A 15,821-nucleotide genomic window follows, 5' to 3' on the forward strand; every position below is an offset into this window, starting at 1 on the left:
AGGCACATATCTGTGCACACTTTCTTTTCTCACTTAGCAATTCATCTTAGTTATCTTTCTGTATCAACATATAAAGTGCTATGTTAGCCTTTTTAATGACTATAAAACATTTTATTGTATGGGTGTCACATTTTTTATCCAGTTTCCTGTGGGTGGATATTTGGATAATTTCTAGAGTTTTTAAAATAATCAATTGTTATGAACATATATCTATATTTATCTTTGTATACTTACAGTGATAGTGTAAATTTCTAGCTGGAAACTTTCAGGGTCAAAGCATATGTATGTTTAAAATTTTTTTTGTAGGTATTTACATGATTGTCATTCCAGAGTGGATTTTACATTAACACAAAAAATGTGGTGGTCTAAACAGGCTGCTCACACTTTAAAACTCACATCAAACTCCAAGATGTCATGGTATTAACTTCTGTTTTGTGGGCATAAAAATGGCAGTTTGCCGAAGATGAACACTTTATTCTACCTATTTCACTCCTGGGCCAGGCCTACCATTGCCCATTTACATTTTCAAGTCAATAACATATTACTTGCGTATATTTTTCCATAGATTAATTAAAAGAAACTTACAAATGTTTAAAATAACAGATTTGATTAATTATTTGTTCTAGGCCTTGGCTCAGTCCATTTCTTCCACCTGGAAAATCCACCTCACTCCAGCCCTGCATGTCTATATCCTACCTACCCTTCACGGTTTATTTCAAATGATACCTTCTTCATCTAAATCATGTTTCCTCAGGACTCCCAGTGCCTCTATTTAACCCTTTTATAGTTCACATTTTACATTGTAAGTCCCTGTTAAATAGTAGCTATCATTATTAGGCACTGGATTCTTCCCCACTCTATAAATGTTCTTCTTTTCTCCTGTCTGCCCTTGTCCGCTTCAATGGATTGATTTAGCTCAAAACTACATGTTAGTATTGGATACTACTTTTATTTTCTTTAAAATAAGGGGTCCATGTTTTTATTTTTAAGATCAACTGGTTAAAACAATTTTTTAAATTCTAAATAGAGTTTCAGATTTTTCAACACAGCAAAAAATGATTTAAATGTCTTTTTGGAACTCAGCTCATAAACACATGCAAATTTAAAAACAGTTAAATCTGAAACATACTGGTGAGAGTAACATGGATGCTATCATATTAAAGGCCTTTGGAGGCAAGCTAGCATAGTTTACACGCCATTGGACCTATTTATAGAGCTGACTCCTCTCTGCAATGTCAACTGTAACATAATACTTATTTTAAGCCTCAGTATCTCAAATATCAGCCTCTACTAGTTGTACAGTCCTCCCTTATTTGATATCAGAGAGCCCAATGGAGCCTTCTGAAGAACCTAGTCAGATCAGCAAAGATAACTTTTTAGAAGTTCCTAATTTATCTGATTCTCTTTCTGAAGATGAGGAAGTTAAAGCTACTTTCAAACCTGGCTTCTCGCCTCAACCTAGTAGACGAGGTTCTGATTCTTCTGAAGATATGTACCTGGACACTCCATCTTCAGGTGCAAGAAGAGTTTCATTCGCTGACACCTTTGGATTCAATCTTGTGTCTGTCAAAGAATTTGATTGCTGGGATTTACCAAGTGTTTCCACCGGTTTTGACTTAAGGAAGGACATTTTTCACACAGAAGAATATGTTTTATCTCCACTATTTGATTTGCCTTCTTCAAAAGAAGATCTTATGCAGCAACTTCAAGTACAGAAAGCAATACTGGAGTCAACTGAGTATCCTCCTGGGTCTACAAGTATGAAGGGCATTATTCGAGTTTTGAATATTTCTTTTGAGAAGTTAGTATATGTGAGAATGTCCTTGGATGACTGGCAGACACATTATGACATTTTAGCAGAATATGTCCCAAATTCATGTGATGGTGAAACTGACCAGTTCTCCTTTAAGATTTTATTGGTTCCCCCTTATCAAAAAGATGGCAGTAAAGTTGAGTTTTGTATACGTTATGAAACTTCTGTTGGTACATTTTGGTCAAATAATAATGGCACAAATTATATATTGATTTGTCAAAAGAAAGAACAAGAGCCGGAGCCTGTAAAACCACGGGAAGAAGTTCCTAATAGACAAATAAAAGGCTGTTTAAAGGTAAAATCAAGGTGAGGATCTATCTTACATTCTTTACTCTTCATAATCTTAAAGTCTTTTTATGTCATTCTTTATTTCATGTGTTGTACGAAGTAGCCATTCTGTTTAAAAATATACTGTTCATCATATATAAAACAATGGTGCTAGGCTTTAACAAGGTCAGTGCTATTCAAATAATAGCACCATGTTATCGCTCCTCCAAATGCAAGGAAAAGTATGGGTATAATTTAGTAGATGGGGGAGGAGGGGAGCACAATGTGCATATTGCTTGCCTAATGACTTACAAATTGTTAAGTTCAAACCATGGAATCTGGATTCTTAACATGTAACACTTCATTTTGACATTTATAGTATATTTATTTTCAGTGGGTTTTAAATGTCTATGCAATACTTCAAAACATTTCTGATTAACATAAAACTGTGTTTCAAAATGCTCTTAGTACTCAGATATTCATAGGCTTCCCCCAAAATTTCTTAATGATTGAGGCATATAGGGCTGTTTGGAGTACATGTTAAGGTAAATCATAAGAGCTATGACTTTAGTGACAAACCAAGAGAAAGACAAAAGTATACGAGTTATGTATAAATTACACACAAAATTTTATAATTACAACCAAATATAATATTATAGAACACAAAGTAGTATAAGTTAGTAAAAGCAAACGGAGAATTTAAAAAAATGACCCAAATAGAAATAAGTATGTTCAGCTTCACAGATTAGAGATTTGGGATATGATTCCTCATTAGTAACCCTGCTCTCCTGTTAATATAAAAAAAAAAAGAAAGAAAGAAAACTGCATTCAGCTCTCTCTATTGTAGAGTTGGCTAATTTCCATAACACCGGGTTAGCAGATAAAACATCCAGGAGGAGATAGATCACTTCTGCTCCTCAAAGTGTCTTAGTGGAAAAGTCCACATTGCTCCACAAGTCACAGGCAAATGTTGGACTGTCCTCTGGGTGGTCCATCCTAACTGTTACTAGACCTAAGATTCTAGCAACTGCACCAGAAATACTGTAATATGATGAAGAGTGAACTGTATTAGGAATCAAGACACCGAAATTCTAAGTGGAATTTAATAAAAACATAAGGAACGACATCGGAAAAATTTTAGCCTCTTTATGCTTTAATGCCTTGATCTATTATATGACAGTAAATAGTAACTACTAAGTGTGTTAGTCTCATGCATTAATGAACTAAATATAACATAGGTGGAAGCAATTCAATCATATAAAATATTTCTATTTTCATTATCCTTTAAAGTCATTTGAAAGATTGGCTTACTCAACTTTGTGAATTTTGCCAACTTTCTTAGTCCAAATAAAACTTTCTCAGATTTTAACTGATGCTATTAAGAGAATAATATAAACATAATCTCTACATGTGCTAAAATAGTAACTTAGATGTTTATGAAATTACTCAGGAACATGTTAGCTATATAGACAAACTCAATACTATTTAACAAACTGATTCATATACACAAAGGTACACATTAAATACTTTACAAAAGAGATCATCAGTGAATATCTATTAAACGTGCTGCAACTTGTTCTCTTTGTTAGAGAGAAGCAAAATTTAGAAAAGTCATAGCCTTATTGTCAAAGAGCTAGTAGAAGAAGTAGTGTTTAACTCAGAGGATTTTTCTGAAGTTAAAGATGCAGCTTTAAAATTACAAGCGATACATACTGAACTGGTAAAAATAGGGGATTCCTTTGATAGGCCAAAGTTGACTTGATTCCAAGAACAAAAATGGGCACTGATAGGCCTAATCTTCTACCCCACTCATGACATTATTGGAACTTCTCCTACTCTAAGATATGTATAACTATATATATCCATACACACATTTGTATTCAGAACAGTAATCATTGGATTCAGAGCGGACACTGTTCAAGTTTTAATATTGCTTTGGGGAAAAACCTGAGAAGAACTAAACCACAAAATGGTCTAAAGGCCTGTAAAGTTTCCTAATGAGTTATAAAAATGGAAAAAATCTCTCTCCTTCAAAACCACAAATACATTTTCTGCACTTCTATAACTTAAAAATGACCAACATAATTCAAACCACATTTTGAAAAAAGCATTTGCCTCTGGAGGAGGCCTTTTGTGCAGAGTTTCAGTCCAACGTGAATTTTTATATCTGATTTATATACCACTCAAAATGGAGTGTATAAAGGAAATCCTGACAGATTCTTAGAACAGCATGTGCCGTAATAGAATATTTATACAGCTTTTCCATGATATAATTTATATGCAATGGGGTTTCAAATATTCCTAAAACTCACACAAGAGAGCATTATCAAATTTCTAAATGAATATTGCAGTTGGATTTCATTGTGAAGAATTTAGTTAGGGAAAAATAGCATACCTTATTAGTGTTATTTTACAAAATGTGTATTTGGCTAAAATAAAAGTGAACTAATACTGATTTGATCAAAAAGTGATAGCTTCTAAAACATCCTTCTCCCTCCAAAGAGTTACATAATTTAAATGGGTCTTTTTTGAATGTTTCCACACTTCCTCCATAGCTTAATTTGGAGGTCACTTCTCCCAACAGATAAATACAGAAGAGAAATTTATGTGGATTTTTGCTTCATACATGCAAGTAATTAACAATAGTGGGTTATATAACTCAGAGTTAAAGTGAAAATAAGCTGTCCTAACGTAGACAGTAACCTCTAACTTGAATTCCTCTTAATACCAAAGTTAATTTGCTATCAGTGTCCTGGAGATTGTATCTTCTGAAAGCATCAATAATCCCTTCTAATAGGTACAGAACCAACTGTGGGAATACACTTAGTGAGGTAGGATTTCTGTTGCGTCAATCACCCTAGACACTATGCTTTTTCTATGGAGATTTTTTTCAGGTCAGAGTTTGTAAATCTCTACATTTTCTTTGATGTTTGTTAATCTATCCACTTCGACAGAAAGAAATATCTAGAGTGAGAGGAAAGCAGAGTTTGTTACTTGTAGACATGTGACTGAGAGTGACCCAGAGGTATTTAATTGCACCAAAAGGCCCACATCAGGAGATACTTGGTAAGTGTCACCACACACACGGCACAGGTGTATGTGCTAGCAAACACACTAAGCAGACTGCTGATCCTCATCCCATGGACTTTATTTCAAAATAAATGACCAAAAGAAATAAATGACACTGATATAAATTACCTTAAATGTACATGGATAAATAAGCTAAAAATAGCATTCAGAAGCAGTTAAAATTATGGGCTTCAGAGTTAAACATATCTGGCTTTGAGTCCAAGCTCCACCATGCTAGCAGGTGACTTTGGGCAAGTTAAGCTTGGTTTCCTCATCTGTTTTGGGAATAACAATAGTACTATCTTATAGGGTTGGCTGAGATTTCTGTGAAATAATACATGCAAACTTTTGGCACAGTATCTGGAACATAGTAAATTATCAGTAAATGTTAACCAGTGTAAAAAGACAAGGCTAACTTTAGCTTTAGATGGATCTCAAAAACCCTAGAAAGGCTCAACCTGCCCAAAAATCTCCTTCCTCTTTCCTTCCAAGGTTCCTAAGTTTTCAGCTTTGGAGAGCCACTTCTTGGTCTCTTACAGGACTTTAATCAATAAGCAAAACTAATTATATTCTAACTTTTCCTGAGATGTGTGTCACCTTATATCTGAAACATCTTAAAACTGGTTATCTTAATGACCATTAAATATTCCATGTTTACTAGATGATAAAATGGAGGACCAGATGGGAAGGGGTAAAAAAAGACATGAAGTTTGGCATTGAACAGACTTGTATATTAATCCCAGTAAAATATATACTTATAGCTATGTGACTGTGGACATACTACTTTACTTCTCAGCACCTCAGTTTATTCATCTGTAAAATAGGGGTAATGATGCCTGACATTGTGATAACTCAATTAACGTAAAATTAGATATTCTTAAAGCTTTAAGTGCAGTGCTGGGCACATATAAAGTAGTCATCAAAAGCCAACTATAATTGCCATCATCATTATCAAACCTTGTTCAGCTAATTAATTTCTGATTCTTGGACTTGCATTATTTCTCCAGATATCATAGTCTACCTTGTTCAGGTTCCAAAACTCATTCAACAAGTGTTTATTAAGGACCTGGGTGTTGTTAGGCACCAGTATCCATGAGAAACATGGCTAAGAAACATGACCCTGCGAAGATGAGGAGAGGTCCCAAAGAAAAAGTCCTCACAGGGACTGAGAACAGAGAAAGGGACAAACAACATCAACCCCAATTCTTTGGGTACACAATGGAAGCCATGGATAAAAAATAAAATAAGAACCATTTACATTATGTTTCAGGTTTTCTAAAATATGTGATCTATAACTGATCTTGTGCATGGGCTAAGGGAGTGAACTTTTTTTCCCTCACCAGCTGCTAAATGTATGTTCCCAACCGTTGGGTACACAGACTGACTTCATCTGGTTTTGTATTTTATTAAGTGAAACCAATTTATTATTTTAAGTAAAGAAATGGCATGATATAGGTGTTGGATGGTATTTATAACTTGGACAGGTGAATGCAAATAAATTCCTGAAAGACTTCAATGCCAAAGGAAAAAATTGATCAGTCTTCAATTTTTGTGCATGAGAAATAGAATCAGGCACATTCAAGAAGGGAAAAGAAAGAAAGACTTTCTAAAGCATGATTTTAAGATTACAGAGTTTACCTTTCAGGGTGGTATAAAATCGTTAAAATGAGGCCAAGAAAAGCACTGGAAAATGGAGCAGAAGATATGGTAATGTTGCAGTTCCAGTCAGAGGCATTGGATCGTGAGACTTCCTTAATTTACACTTACAGTATAATCTGGGATCCTGGAAATAGTCCAAAGAGGTGTAAATAGCCCCATGAGGCCTTTAGGACTTAATGTATTCCATAACTAACTTGTTGTGAGTCCGTACTAATTGTGGAAGCCAGGTCTGCTTAAGGGGGGAGCTCTGGCAAGGCCATATGGAAACATAAAACACAGCTGCACAGGACCCGTCAAGAGGACCGTTTGGAAGCTGCCATCTGGTTGACAGCAAGGAGCCAAGTAGCTTAGTTTCCTTGGAGATCTACCAGGGCTTTGTGGCTTCCTGGTTTTCTGTAAATCCATCCCCCTAGAAGCCTAGACTCCCTGGCGTAGTTTTGTCACCTTTTCTAAGAGAAGGGAAACAAGAGGATCTCATCATTCTCAAGCTCTAGCTGAAGGGAATCACTACGGATGCCATTTCTTACATGGATCCTCTGGATCTCCACAAACTTGAACTTCCCATCCGAAGCCCATCTGCAAGCCTGTAAAAATTATTATTATTGTTTTTAGATTTTATTTATTTATTGGACAAAGAGCACAAGCAGGGGGAGCAGCAGAGGGAGAGGGAGAAGCAGGCTTCTGCTGAGCAGGGAGCCCGATGCAGGGCTCGATCCCAGGACCCTGGGACCACGACCTGAGCCAAAGGCAGACGCTTAACGACTGAGCCACCCAGGCGCCCCAAGCCTATAAAAATTCTTATAGGGCCCAAGCACTCTGAGCCAGTAAAACTCTAGGCAAGAAAAAAAAAAAAGATTATGAATTGGGACACTTAGTTTTTCAACTTTTTCCAATTTTGCTGATTGTGACTCTTGTCCCTGTTCTAAGATTTTAGACCAAAACCCCAACAGGAATAATGAGAAATGACTTCAGGAGCAGACCCCTGAGGTGGGCCTGACTGCTTAGTGACCTGATAGACTTAAAAGATCTTCTAAGCTCTGACACTTCACTTTGAAACCATGCCTGAAATTTTTATATACGTGTGTGCGTGTGTGTGTGCGTGTGTGTGAGCGTGTGCATGTGTGTTCAGCGGAAAAGGTGGATTCCATAAACAATGAAGCATAATGGAAACAGCATACCCTTTAAAGTGGGGCAGATTTGGGCTTTCAGTCTAATTACTAATTGTGTACACTTGGATAAATTATATTTTGTATCCTTTTTACAAAGGCCAAAATAGGGTTAATAATTTCTACTTGGCAGAGGTGCTATGAGAACTACATTAGCTAACATATATAGGATCTGTCCCAGTTGATGACCCTCCATAGATACTCAAAATGACATTGGTGATAAATATCGCTTTTAAAACTTCTATATGGCTAGTCCTACGCTCAAGATTAAGGGAGGAATGTTTTATTTCCTTATTATCATTTCTGCTGCCAGGACCCAGGCTAATACAAAAGTTTCAAAATTAGTTGTATTATAGATTCAATAAGCTTTGGGGCACTAACCAGAGAAACTAGTATTTATACCATTGCTGCTAGGGGAAAATGATTCCCAAATTCCAGCAATTTCTGGGTTACAAAAAAATTTGGAACATTGCCTGTTCATAAGTTGAACACTACTTTTTTAAAAAAATAAACTACAACATGTTTCTTCTTGAAATAGTTCTTAAAATAGTTCTTTTGGACTAAATAAATAAGATAGCTGCACACAACTTCACCTATCATCACTTTATACCTAGAAGGTGAAGTTGAATTTTACATAACTCTTTCCTCTAAGAAAATATATTATACACCATTGCATTTTGCTCATTCCTTTATTTTTTTAATTTTTTAAAGAAGATTTTATTTATTTATTTGACAGAGACACAGCGAGAGAGGGAACACAAGCAGGGGGAGTGGGAGAGGGAGAAGCGGGCTTCCCGCTGAGCAAGGAGCCCGATGTGGGGCTTGATCCCAGGACCCTGGGATCATGACCTGAGCAGATGCTTAACGACTGAGCCACGCAGGCGCCCCCATTCCTTTGTTTTAAAGCGTTCTCTGTACCCCACCACTATATAAAAAAAGAAAAAGCTCCTCAAAACATATGTCTCGAATCTTTTCAGGTTTTTATTCTGCTTCTCTAATAGTTTTACTTGGGTAAACGGCATGGTAGTGTTATTATCTATTATATAAGTAATAACTGGTTTTGAAGGCTTAATTATATCATCCTGCTATTTAAAGATTTTATGACAAAATAGAAATCCCTAAATTGGACTGTTATATGGCATTGTAATGTGTACATTACACAAAGCTGTCTTAGGTAATTTTACTACTCCTTCCCCCTCAAGTGAGGGGGTCTGAAATGGTCTGTCTGTGCTGCACTTAAACGCTATTCGAGTCACAAAGAGACATGAAATGCTAACATCGTAAGACCATGACTATCCTATGTGTGGCTCTGGATTTGAATTTTACTCACCCCTTTACTTACCAAAAGACAAAATATCCCCCAAATTTATATTTGTAAAGCATGCCAAATAGTAGATTCTTTTCTTAATTATGTGAAACAGATTTTATAGCCCATTTAACACTGATGGTATTCTGATTTGTTTTACAGATTTAAGCCATGATACAAATCAAGTAGACTCTAACTCTAAGAAAAACCCCACGCTTATTCTCATTCTTAAAAATTACTGTGGATGTCTTCACACAATTACAAATCACATAGAATTGTGCAGGTAAATGTCAGCTTCATAAGCCATATAATGAAAGGAAGCTGGGAAAAATACATTTTACTAGTATCTCCTTTTGAGGATAAATACTTACAAATAATTTTATAATGTCTCCTTTTGAGGATAAATACAGATAATTTTATAATGTATTGTTATAACTTAAATCTTCTGGGTATTTGCCAATAGAAAAAATTACACAGATTTTAAAAATCACATTCAGATGCAGTAAAAAAAAAATGTAATTTTCACAAATATTCTAATAGGTGTATAAGACTATTGAGTTCGGGGCGCCTGGGCGGCTCAGTCGTTAAGTGCCTGCCTTCAGCTCAGGTCATGATCCCAGGGTCCTGGGATCGAGCCCCACATCGGGCCTGCTGCTCCGCGGGAAGCCTACTTCTCCCTCTCCCACTCCCCCTGCTTGTGTTCCCTCTCTCGCTATGTCTCTCTCTGTCAAATAAATAAATAAAATCTTAAAAAAAAAAGACTATTGAGTTCAGTGTAAATAAAGTTGAATCATTGTTTCCAGTGTTAATATGACACTTGATTTCTGAATCATTTTCAATAAATCATATATTGTAGAAAAGACCATTTAATTCTATTTTTTGCTTTGAGGCAGAATTATTCTAAAAACTACCCAGGCCAAATGGTTATATATTCTCTCCTGAATCATCTTCTGGAAAGATTGTGTTCTTCAGTAATGTATTCTATCAGGAATTCTAGGTCTTTTATAAAGCCATTCATATTGTTCTATGTCTTTAATCTTGTCATTGTTTACTCTGATTCTCAGTTGAATTAAATGTTGGAGTCCCTACCCTTACAAAGTTAAGCAGAATCGTATTGTTTCTGTGATTGTTTCCTATTTTTCAGGTCAACTAACCTAATAACGTTAGATTTTTGCCCTGAGGTCCTAACTAGTAAATTAATAAACTAGTTTGTCGTATTTTAATGCAAAATTCAGAGAAGAAAAAACTCATCCCCAACTAGATTCTCTGACGGGGGAATGACATGACTATTACAAGGACTGTGCACTACGGGCACTAACATTCCAGGGGCTGCAGGGAATAATAGCAAGCTAGCTAAAGAGCTCTCCCAGTCCTGCCATCATTAGCTTTGAGTTCTGAGTACTGGAGGGATTGTTGTTATTACTGTACTTCCTATGGGTGCCAGGGAAGAGAATTCAAAATATTTCAGAAGATTACTCGGTTTATTTTCTCAATTCTACCTAAAACGATGGCTGTTAGAATTTTTGAAACGCTCTTAGACAAATAATGAATAATTTCGAATAGCTATGTACTCTATTTTCTAGATATCTAAGTTTTAATAAAATTTCACTCAAGAATGTAACTGTATGAGACACTGAAAAATTTCAAATAGGTTTGCAAAAATCAAATGTAATATAGACCAACTGAAACTTAAATTGGTTCTAAGTGTATCGTTTTGTAGAAAGGTTAATACAATAGCGACAAGCAGAATTCACCCGAATAGATGTTAAATTTCTTGAACGTGTGTGTGTGTGTGTGTGTGTACAGTTTTAACTAAAAGCTATTTGTTCTAATCAAGGAATATGTGCAGAGAACTGGGACAGCCAATCCAGTTCATAACTTATTTAGTAAATTGAACCTAGGGAGCAGTTAAGTAATACTACCCATCTATATTTGAATTATTCTTTTTTTTTTTTTTTTAAAGATTTTATTTATTTATTTGACACAGAGAGACATAGCGAGAGAGGGAACACAAGCAGGGGGAGTAGGAGAGGGAGAAGCAGGCTTCCCGTGGAGCAGGGAGCCCGATGTGGGGCTCGATCCCAGGACCCTGGGATCACGACCTGAGCCGAAGGCAGACGCTTAACGACTGAGCCACCCAGGCACCCCTATTTGAATTATTCTTAATGCATTGTCTTTTTGTGTGGAAAAACTACACACACACATCCGTATATATGAGCTTTTTAGTTAAACTTTATCTTGTTTGTGTGTATGTGTGTTATACATATAATAAAGGCATTCTTCAGATAGTTCATATGTTTTCTAATATTTTCTATTGTCTGTATTAGTAATAGCTCATTTAAAGCTAACTTTGGCAAACCAAGTTAAGTTTTTAGACAATGCTAGTTATAGGGACATTCAAGACATTTGTTTACAAATCTCATTAAACTCATGTAGTTCAACAGGACTCCTAGTCCTATTCCTGATTTATCCATATTATGGGATTGCTTTTGCCCTTATATTGCTTTGTTATTCTTCCTTTAAATTAAAATAATTCTGGCAATATTTTTTCATGGAGTAGTTATTTCAAGGGTATAAATAAAACAGCTTTCCTTAAATGAAAGGGTTGCTGTTTACTGTGTTTGCATCTGATGTAATTTATCTATAGGCAAAGAAATTAACATTTAACAAAAGACTTCCTGTTTTTCAGATATTTGTATGTCTGGAAGGAAGAGGACTTCCATCATATGGCCCTCTGTATCTGTTTAGTCGAAATGTTTACAAAGGTGCCATTTATAATGATGGCCTTTCCCTGCACTTTAAAAAACCTATGTGTGTGTCATCTTCCTAACTGGACTGCAAGTTCCTTGAGGCCAGGAATGATGTATTTGTCTAAACATTATTCCCCACTGTAACTAATAAAAGGATTTGCATATAAAAAGCTCTTAAAATTAATAATAAAGGCAACTGGTTTTCTCATTGATAACCCTGAGGCCTAGTAAAATCCAAAAGCACCTTCTGAATAATTGAAGAATGAATTATACTTGTTACAGTTTTAATGATGAGTACTTTCATTGTTTTCACAGTCTTTAAAAATCAGATGCCTTCTGAACATCTCCATCTGGATATCCAGGTGGCAAATTAATTCCCTTAATGTCTCACACCAAAGTTACATATTTTCTCAAATCCTAACTCTTCTTCCTTTATTCTATGTTTTGTTTAAAATCATAGTCATTATCCCTGCGATGTAAATAAAAAACTTCAAAATAATAACTGATTTCTCTTTTGCTGGTTCTTACTAATTCTATACCCATATTATATTCTATGGCCATGAGGTAATGATTGTTCATTGGATCAAAAATAAAAATTACTTTAAAAATTAAAAATAGGATAAAATATAGAAAGACTATATTTATATATCATAAAAACAGATAAAAAGGAAATTTGTCCCTGCAATAACCACGTATTTGTTACCTAAATTGACTTAAAATTAAATATAGAAATGAACACATTAACCATTATACAGTCTTATAGACAATCTAAATTTAGATGGTTACTTTCAGTTATCAAGGTATCAATAAGAGATCAAATTGAGAAATAAATTAACATGCCTACTATGGGATACTCTCATTATTGTCTTTCCTTCTATCCTAAGTCTTCTAAAGAGCTGATTCATGGAGTCATCAAAATATTACTTTGAAGTAATGTCAAATAATCTTAACATCTCAAATAAAATAAATACACCGGGGTTAGCCTTTGGCTTTCTTCATACCACAGTCCAGACCAGTGGGACCAGAACCAGAAAAATCTAACAGGCTGGATAATGAAAGACCAAAGGCAGATACTGTGTGTCTATTGATCAGAACAGAGTCGTTCATTCTTCCTTCTTGCCAGGGCCAGGATCACAGCCAATATTCGTAGTAGTGCTCATATGATGCTCCCTGATTCTGACACCTGTGGATTCTTGGCCCGCCTTCTGTCCTATCTGCTTTTCTTTACCTTAATGTCTTCCCTTGACTGGGCCTTTTGCCTCTACCAGATTCCTCCTGTGTACCTAAACCTAAACTTTATTAAGTCATACAGTACTGTCACCTCTGTCTTGGGATTGCATGCCTGGTCTTCCCCTACAGGAAACCAAAAAACAAAAGTATTTAAGAGGAGTATTACAATGTGTCTACATGTTTAACCTTAAAACTTAACAAAAAAAGGAAGTGTGATGGATCTGCTACACTCTACTGAATAGCATGTACAATTTTTTTGGATATAATTTTAGATTTAAAGAAGAGTTGCAGGAAGAATATGAAGACTTCCCATATTCTTGTATACATATGTTTTAAAACTATATAACAGAGGGGTCCAGTTGCATTGATTTTTATAGGCAAGAGCTTTAACTTTTGAAAACTTTAAGCAATGGTAACTTTCTAGTTCACAGGTAATTACTGATTTTGCAGAATATAAAATACATTTAAAGTATCTTGTGAAAATGTTAAACTCAAACTGAAGTAGTACCATCATCAGACATTACAATGATTCAATTTTTAAAAAAAATTTAAACTTTAAAAATTATATTATTTTTCTTTTTATGGCAGTAAGAATTGGGAAACCAACATGTTTTAGGAAATTAGCATAAATAATTATATTTTTATTATTGGCAAAAATAATATGCTCCCCTATACTGATATAGCAATTAGTTCTTACATTACCACCCTCAACTAACATCTCATAGTTTTCATTAAGAGTTTTACTATAATTTTCCTAATATCCTATAGAACTTTATTATGTAAAAGCTAAGGTCACAACCCAAGTAAAAAAAAAGGTAGGTAATGCATAGCATTTGTAAATTTTTTTTATTTTTATTTTTTTTACTTTCTATGAAGTTTTTAAATGAAGTTGGCTGGAAATTAAAGTTTTACCATTTAAATTTATTGTTTTCCAATTAACTTTCAATATACAAGTGGAGATGGGTTCCACTGAAATGTTATTTGTGAGACTGAATTAAACATTTTCTGGGTAAGGCTTAGCTGTTGAGAAATTGAGGGGGTTATTTTATTTTAGTACAATAAAATATACTTGCCTGTGATGAATTGTAACCTCTAAGGAAATTAATTTTTTAGAAATCCTTTTCAAAATTATGTTGGCATGATTATAAAGGTCAATTGTGTGTGTGTGTATTTCTCCAATTCCTAGGGAATTCCTTAACCACTTACGGTATGAAATTCCTTTCATTCATCCAATTTTGTATCTAAGGATCTGTAACATTAATTAGAACTTGGCTACAAAACTAGGCAGGACTTTCATGTCATGTATGGACTATACCTTATTGACAACTTTAATTCTATGATATTTACTACTTTAATAAGTTACCTTGTTCTTTTATTTAGAAATTTCTAATTATATAAGCTTAAGGAATACGTGTTTTAAATCTATCATCATTTCTTAAGTGATACAAAGTTATTTCCCATTAGATCACCTTTGTACATTGTAGTAAGCAACACCAGCCCCATTTGACATAAGAAGAGATTTAGGCAAAGGGATTTATTTGATCAAATCCAGAAAATATTTAATAGAAGAAACTGGGTTTGTGATTTAAATTCTTTAATCTCCTATGGCTCTGAACCACAATGCCTCGATAAGACACTTATTCATAAAGAAATAATAGAGTTCTTATTTTACGTAGAACACTCCTAGGTAACTTCTATCTTCAAGCATGAATTTGGTTAAGGAATAATATTTATATACATGAAAAGTTAGCTATCAACGTAATGTGTGCCAAATGGAATAACACATACTCAGAGGAAATCATAGGAGATACAGAGCAATGGGCATTCAAGAAAGGACTATTATGCAGGCTGCCCTCATTAGGAAGAGCATCAGAGAGGAACTGAACTTGACCTTGAAATGGTAAAACTTGGGTAGGTGGAGAAGAAGCAGGGGAGTATTACAGAGAGTAAAAAATATGTGTGGAAATGGCAGTGCAAAGGACAACTTGGGGATTTTGTTAGTCAATTAGATTGCCTAGAATGGATGGAATTGTGGAAGTCAAACTTGAAAAATAAAGTTGGTGACGGGTATTAAGGAGGACACGTATTGCATGGAGCACTTGGTGTTATACGGAAACAATGACTCATGGAACACTACATCAAAAACTAATGATGTACTGTATGGTGACTAACATAACATAAAAAAAAATAAAACAATAAAAAAAAGTTGGAAAAGAACTGTACACTCTTGCTAGGCCGAAAATTTGAACTTTAGTCTCCCTGTTCAAGGATAGAGTAGTATTTTAGTTATATTAATTCAGAAAGTATTCAGAGTAAATTAATGAAAAGTATGAACTAGTTTGCTAACTATAAGAAACGAGATTGATGTAATTGTAAGTGTTGAGCATAATTTCCCCAATGTTTCTCTCCTAACATGCTTTCCACTAATCATGTTTTATGAAAGATTCTTTATTGCCTTGAAAAACTGCTTATGGTACTTAGGAATACCATCATACTTCTGCTTGTGTTTTGGGAGTCTCATGTTTAAAAACCTTTTCTATGTTTTTAACCATTTTTTACTT

The 15,821-nt window shown here is 34.8% G+C and overlaps 1 protein-coding gene across 1 annotated transcript in view; it reads left to right on the forward strand.

Moving 5' to 3' along the window:
- Window positions 1-1,331: 1,331 nt before the first annotated feature.
- Window positions 1,332-15,821, forward strand: part of PPP1R3A (protein phosphatase 1 regulatory subunit 3A) — a 45,187-nt gene continuing 30,697 nt past the window's right edge. Inside the window, exon 1 of the mRNA XM_032401191.1 lies at window positions 1,332-2,119. Within this exon, the coding sequence (XP_032257082.1) occupies window positions 1,332-2,119 (788 nt within the window). The remainder of the gene's footprint in view (window positions 2,120-15,821) is intronic.

The sequence above is a fragment of the Phoca vitulina genome, unplaced genomic scaffold, assembly GCF_004348235.1.
Source record: "Phoca vitulina isolate PV1807 unplaced genomic scaffold, GSC_HSeal_1.0 scaffold4, whole genome shotgun sequence".
Lineage (NCBI taxonomy): Eukaryota > Metazoa > Chordata > Mammalia > Carnivora > Phocidae > Phoca > Phoca vitulina.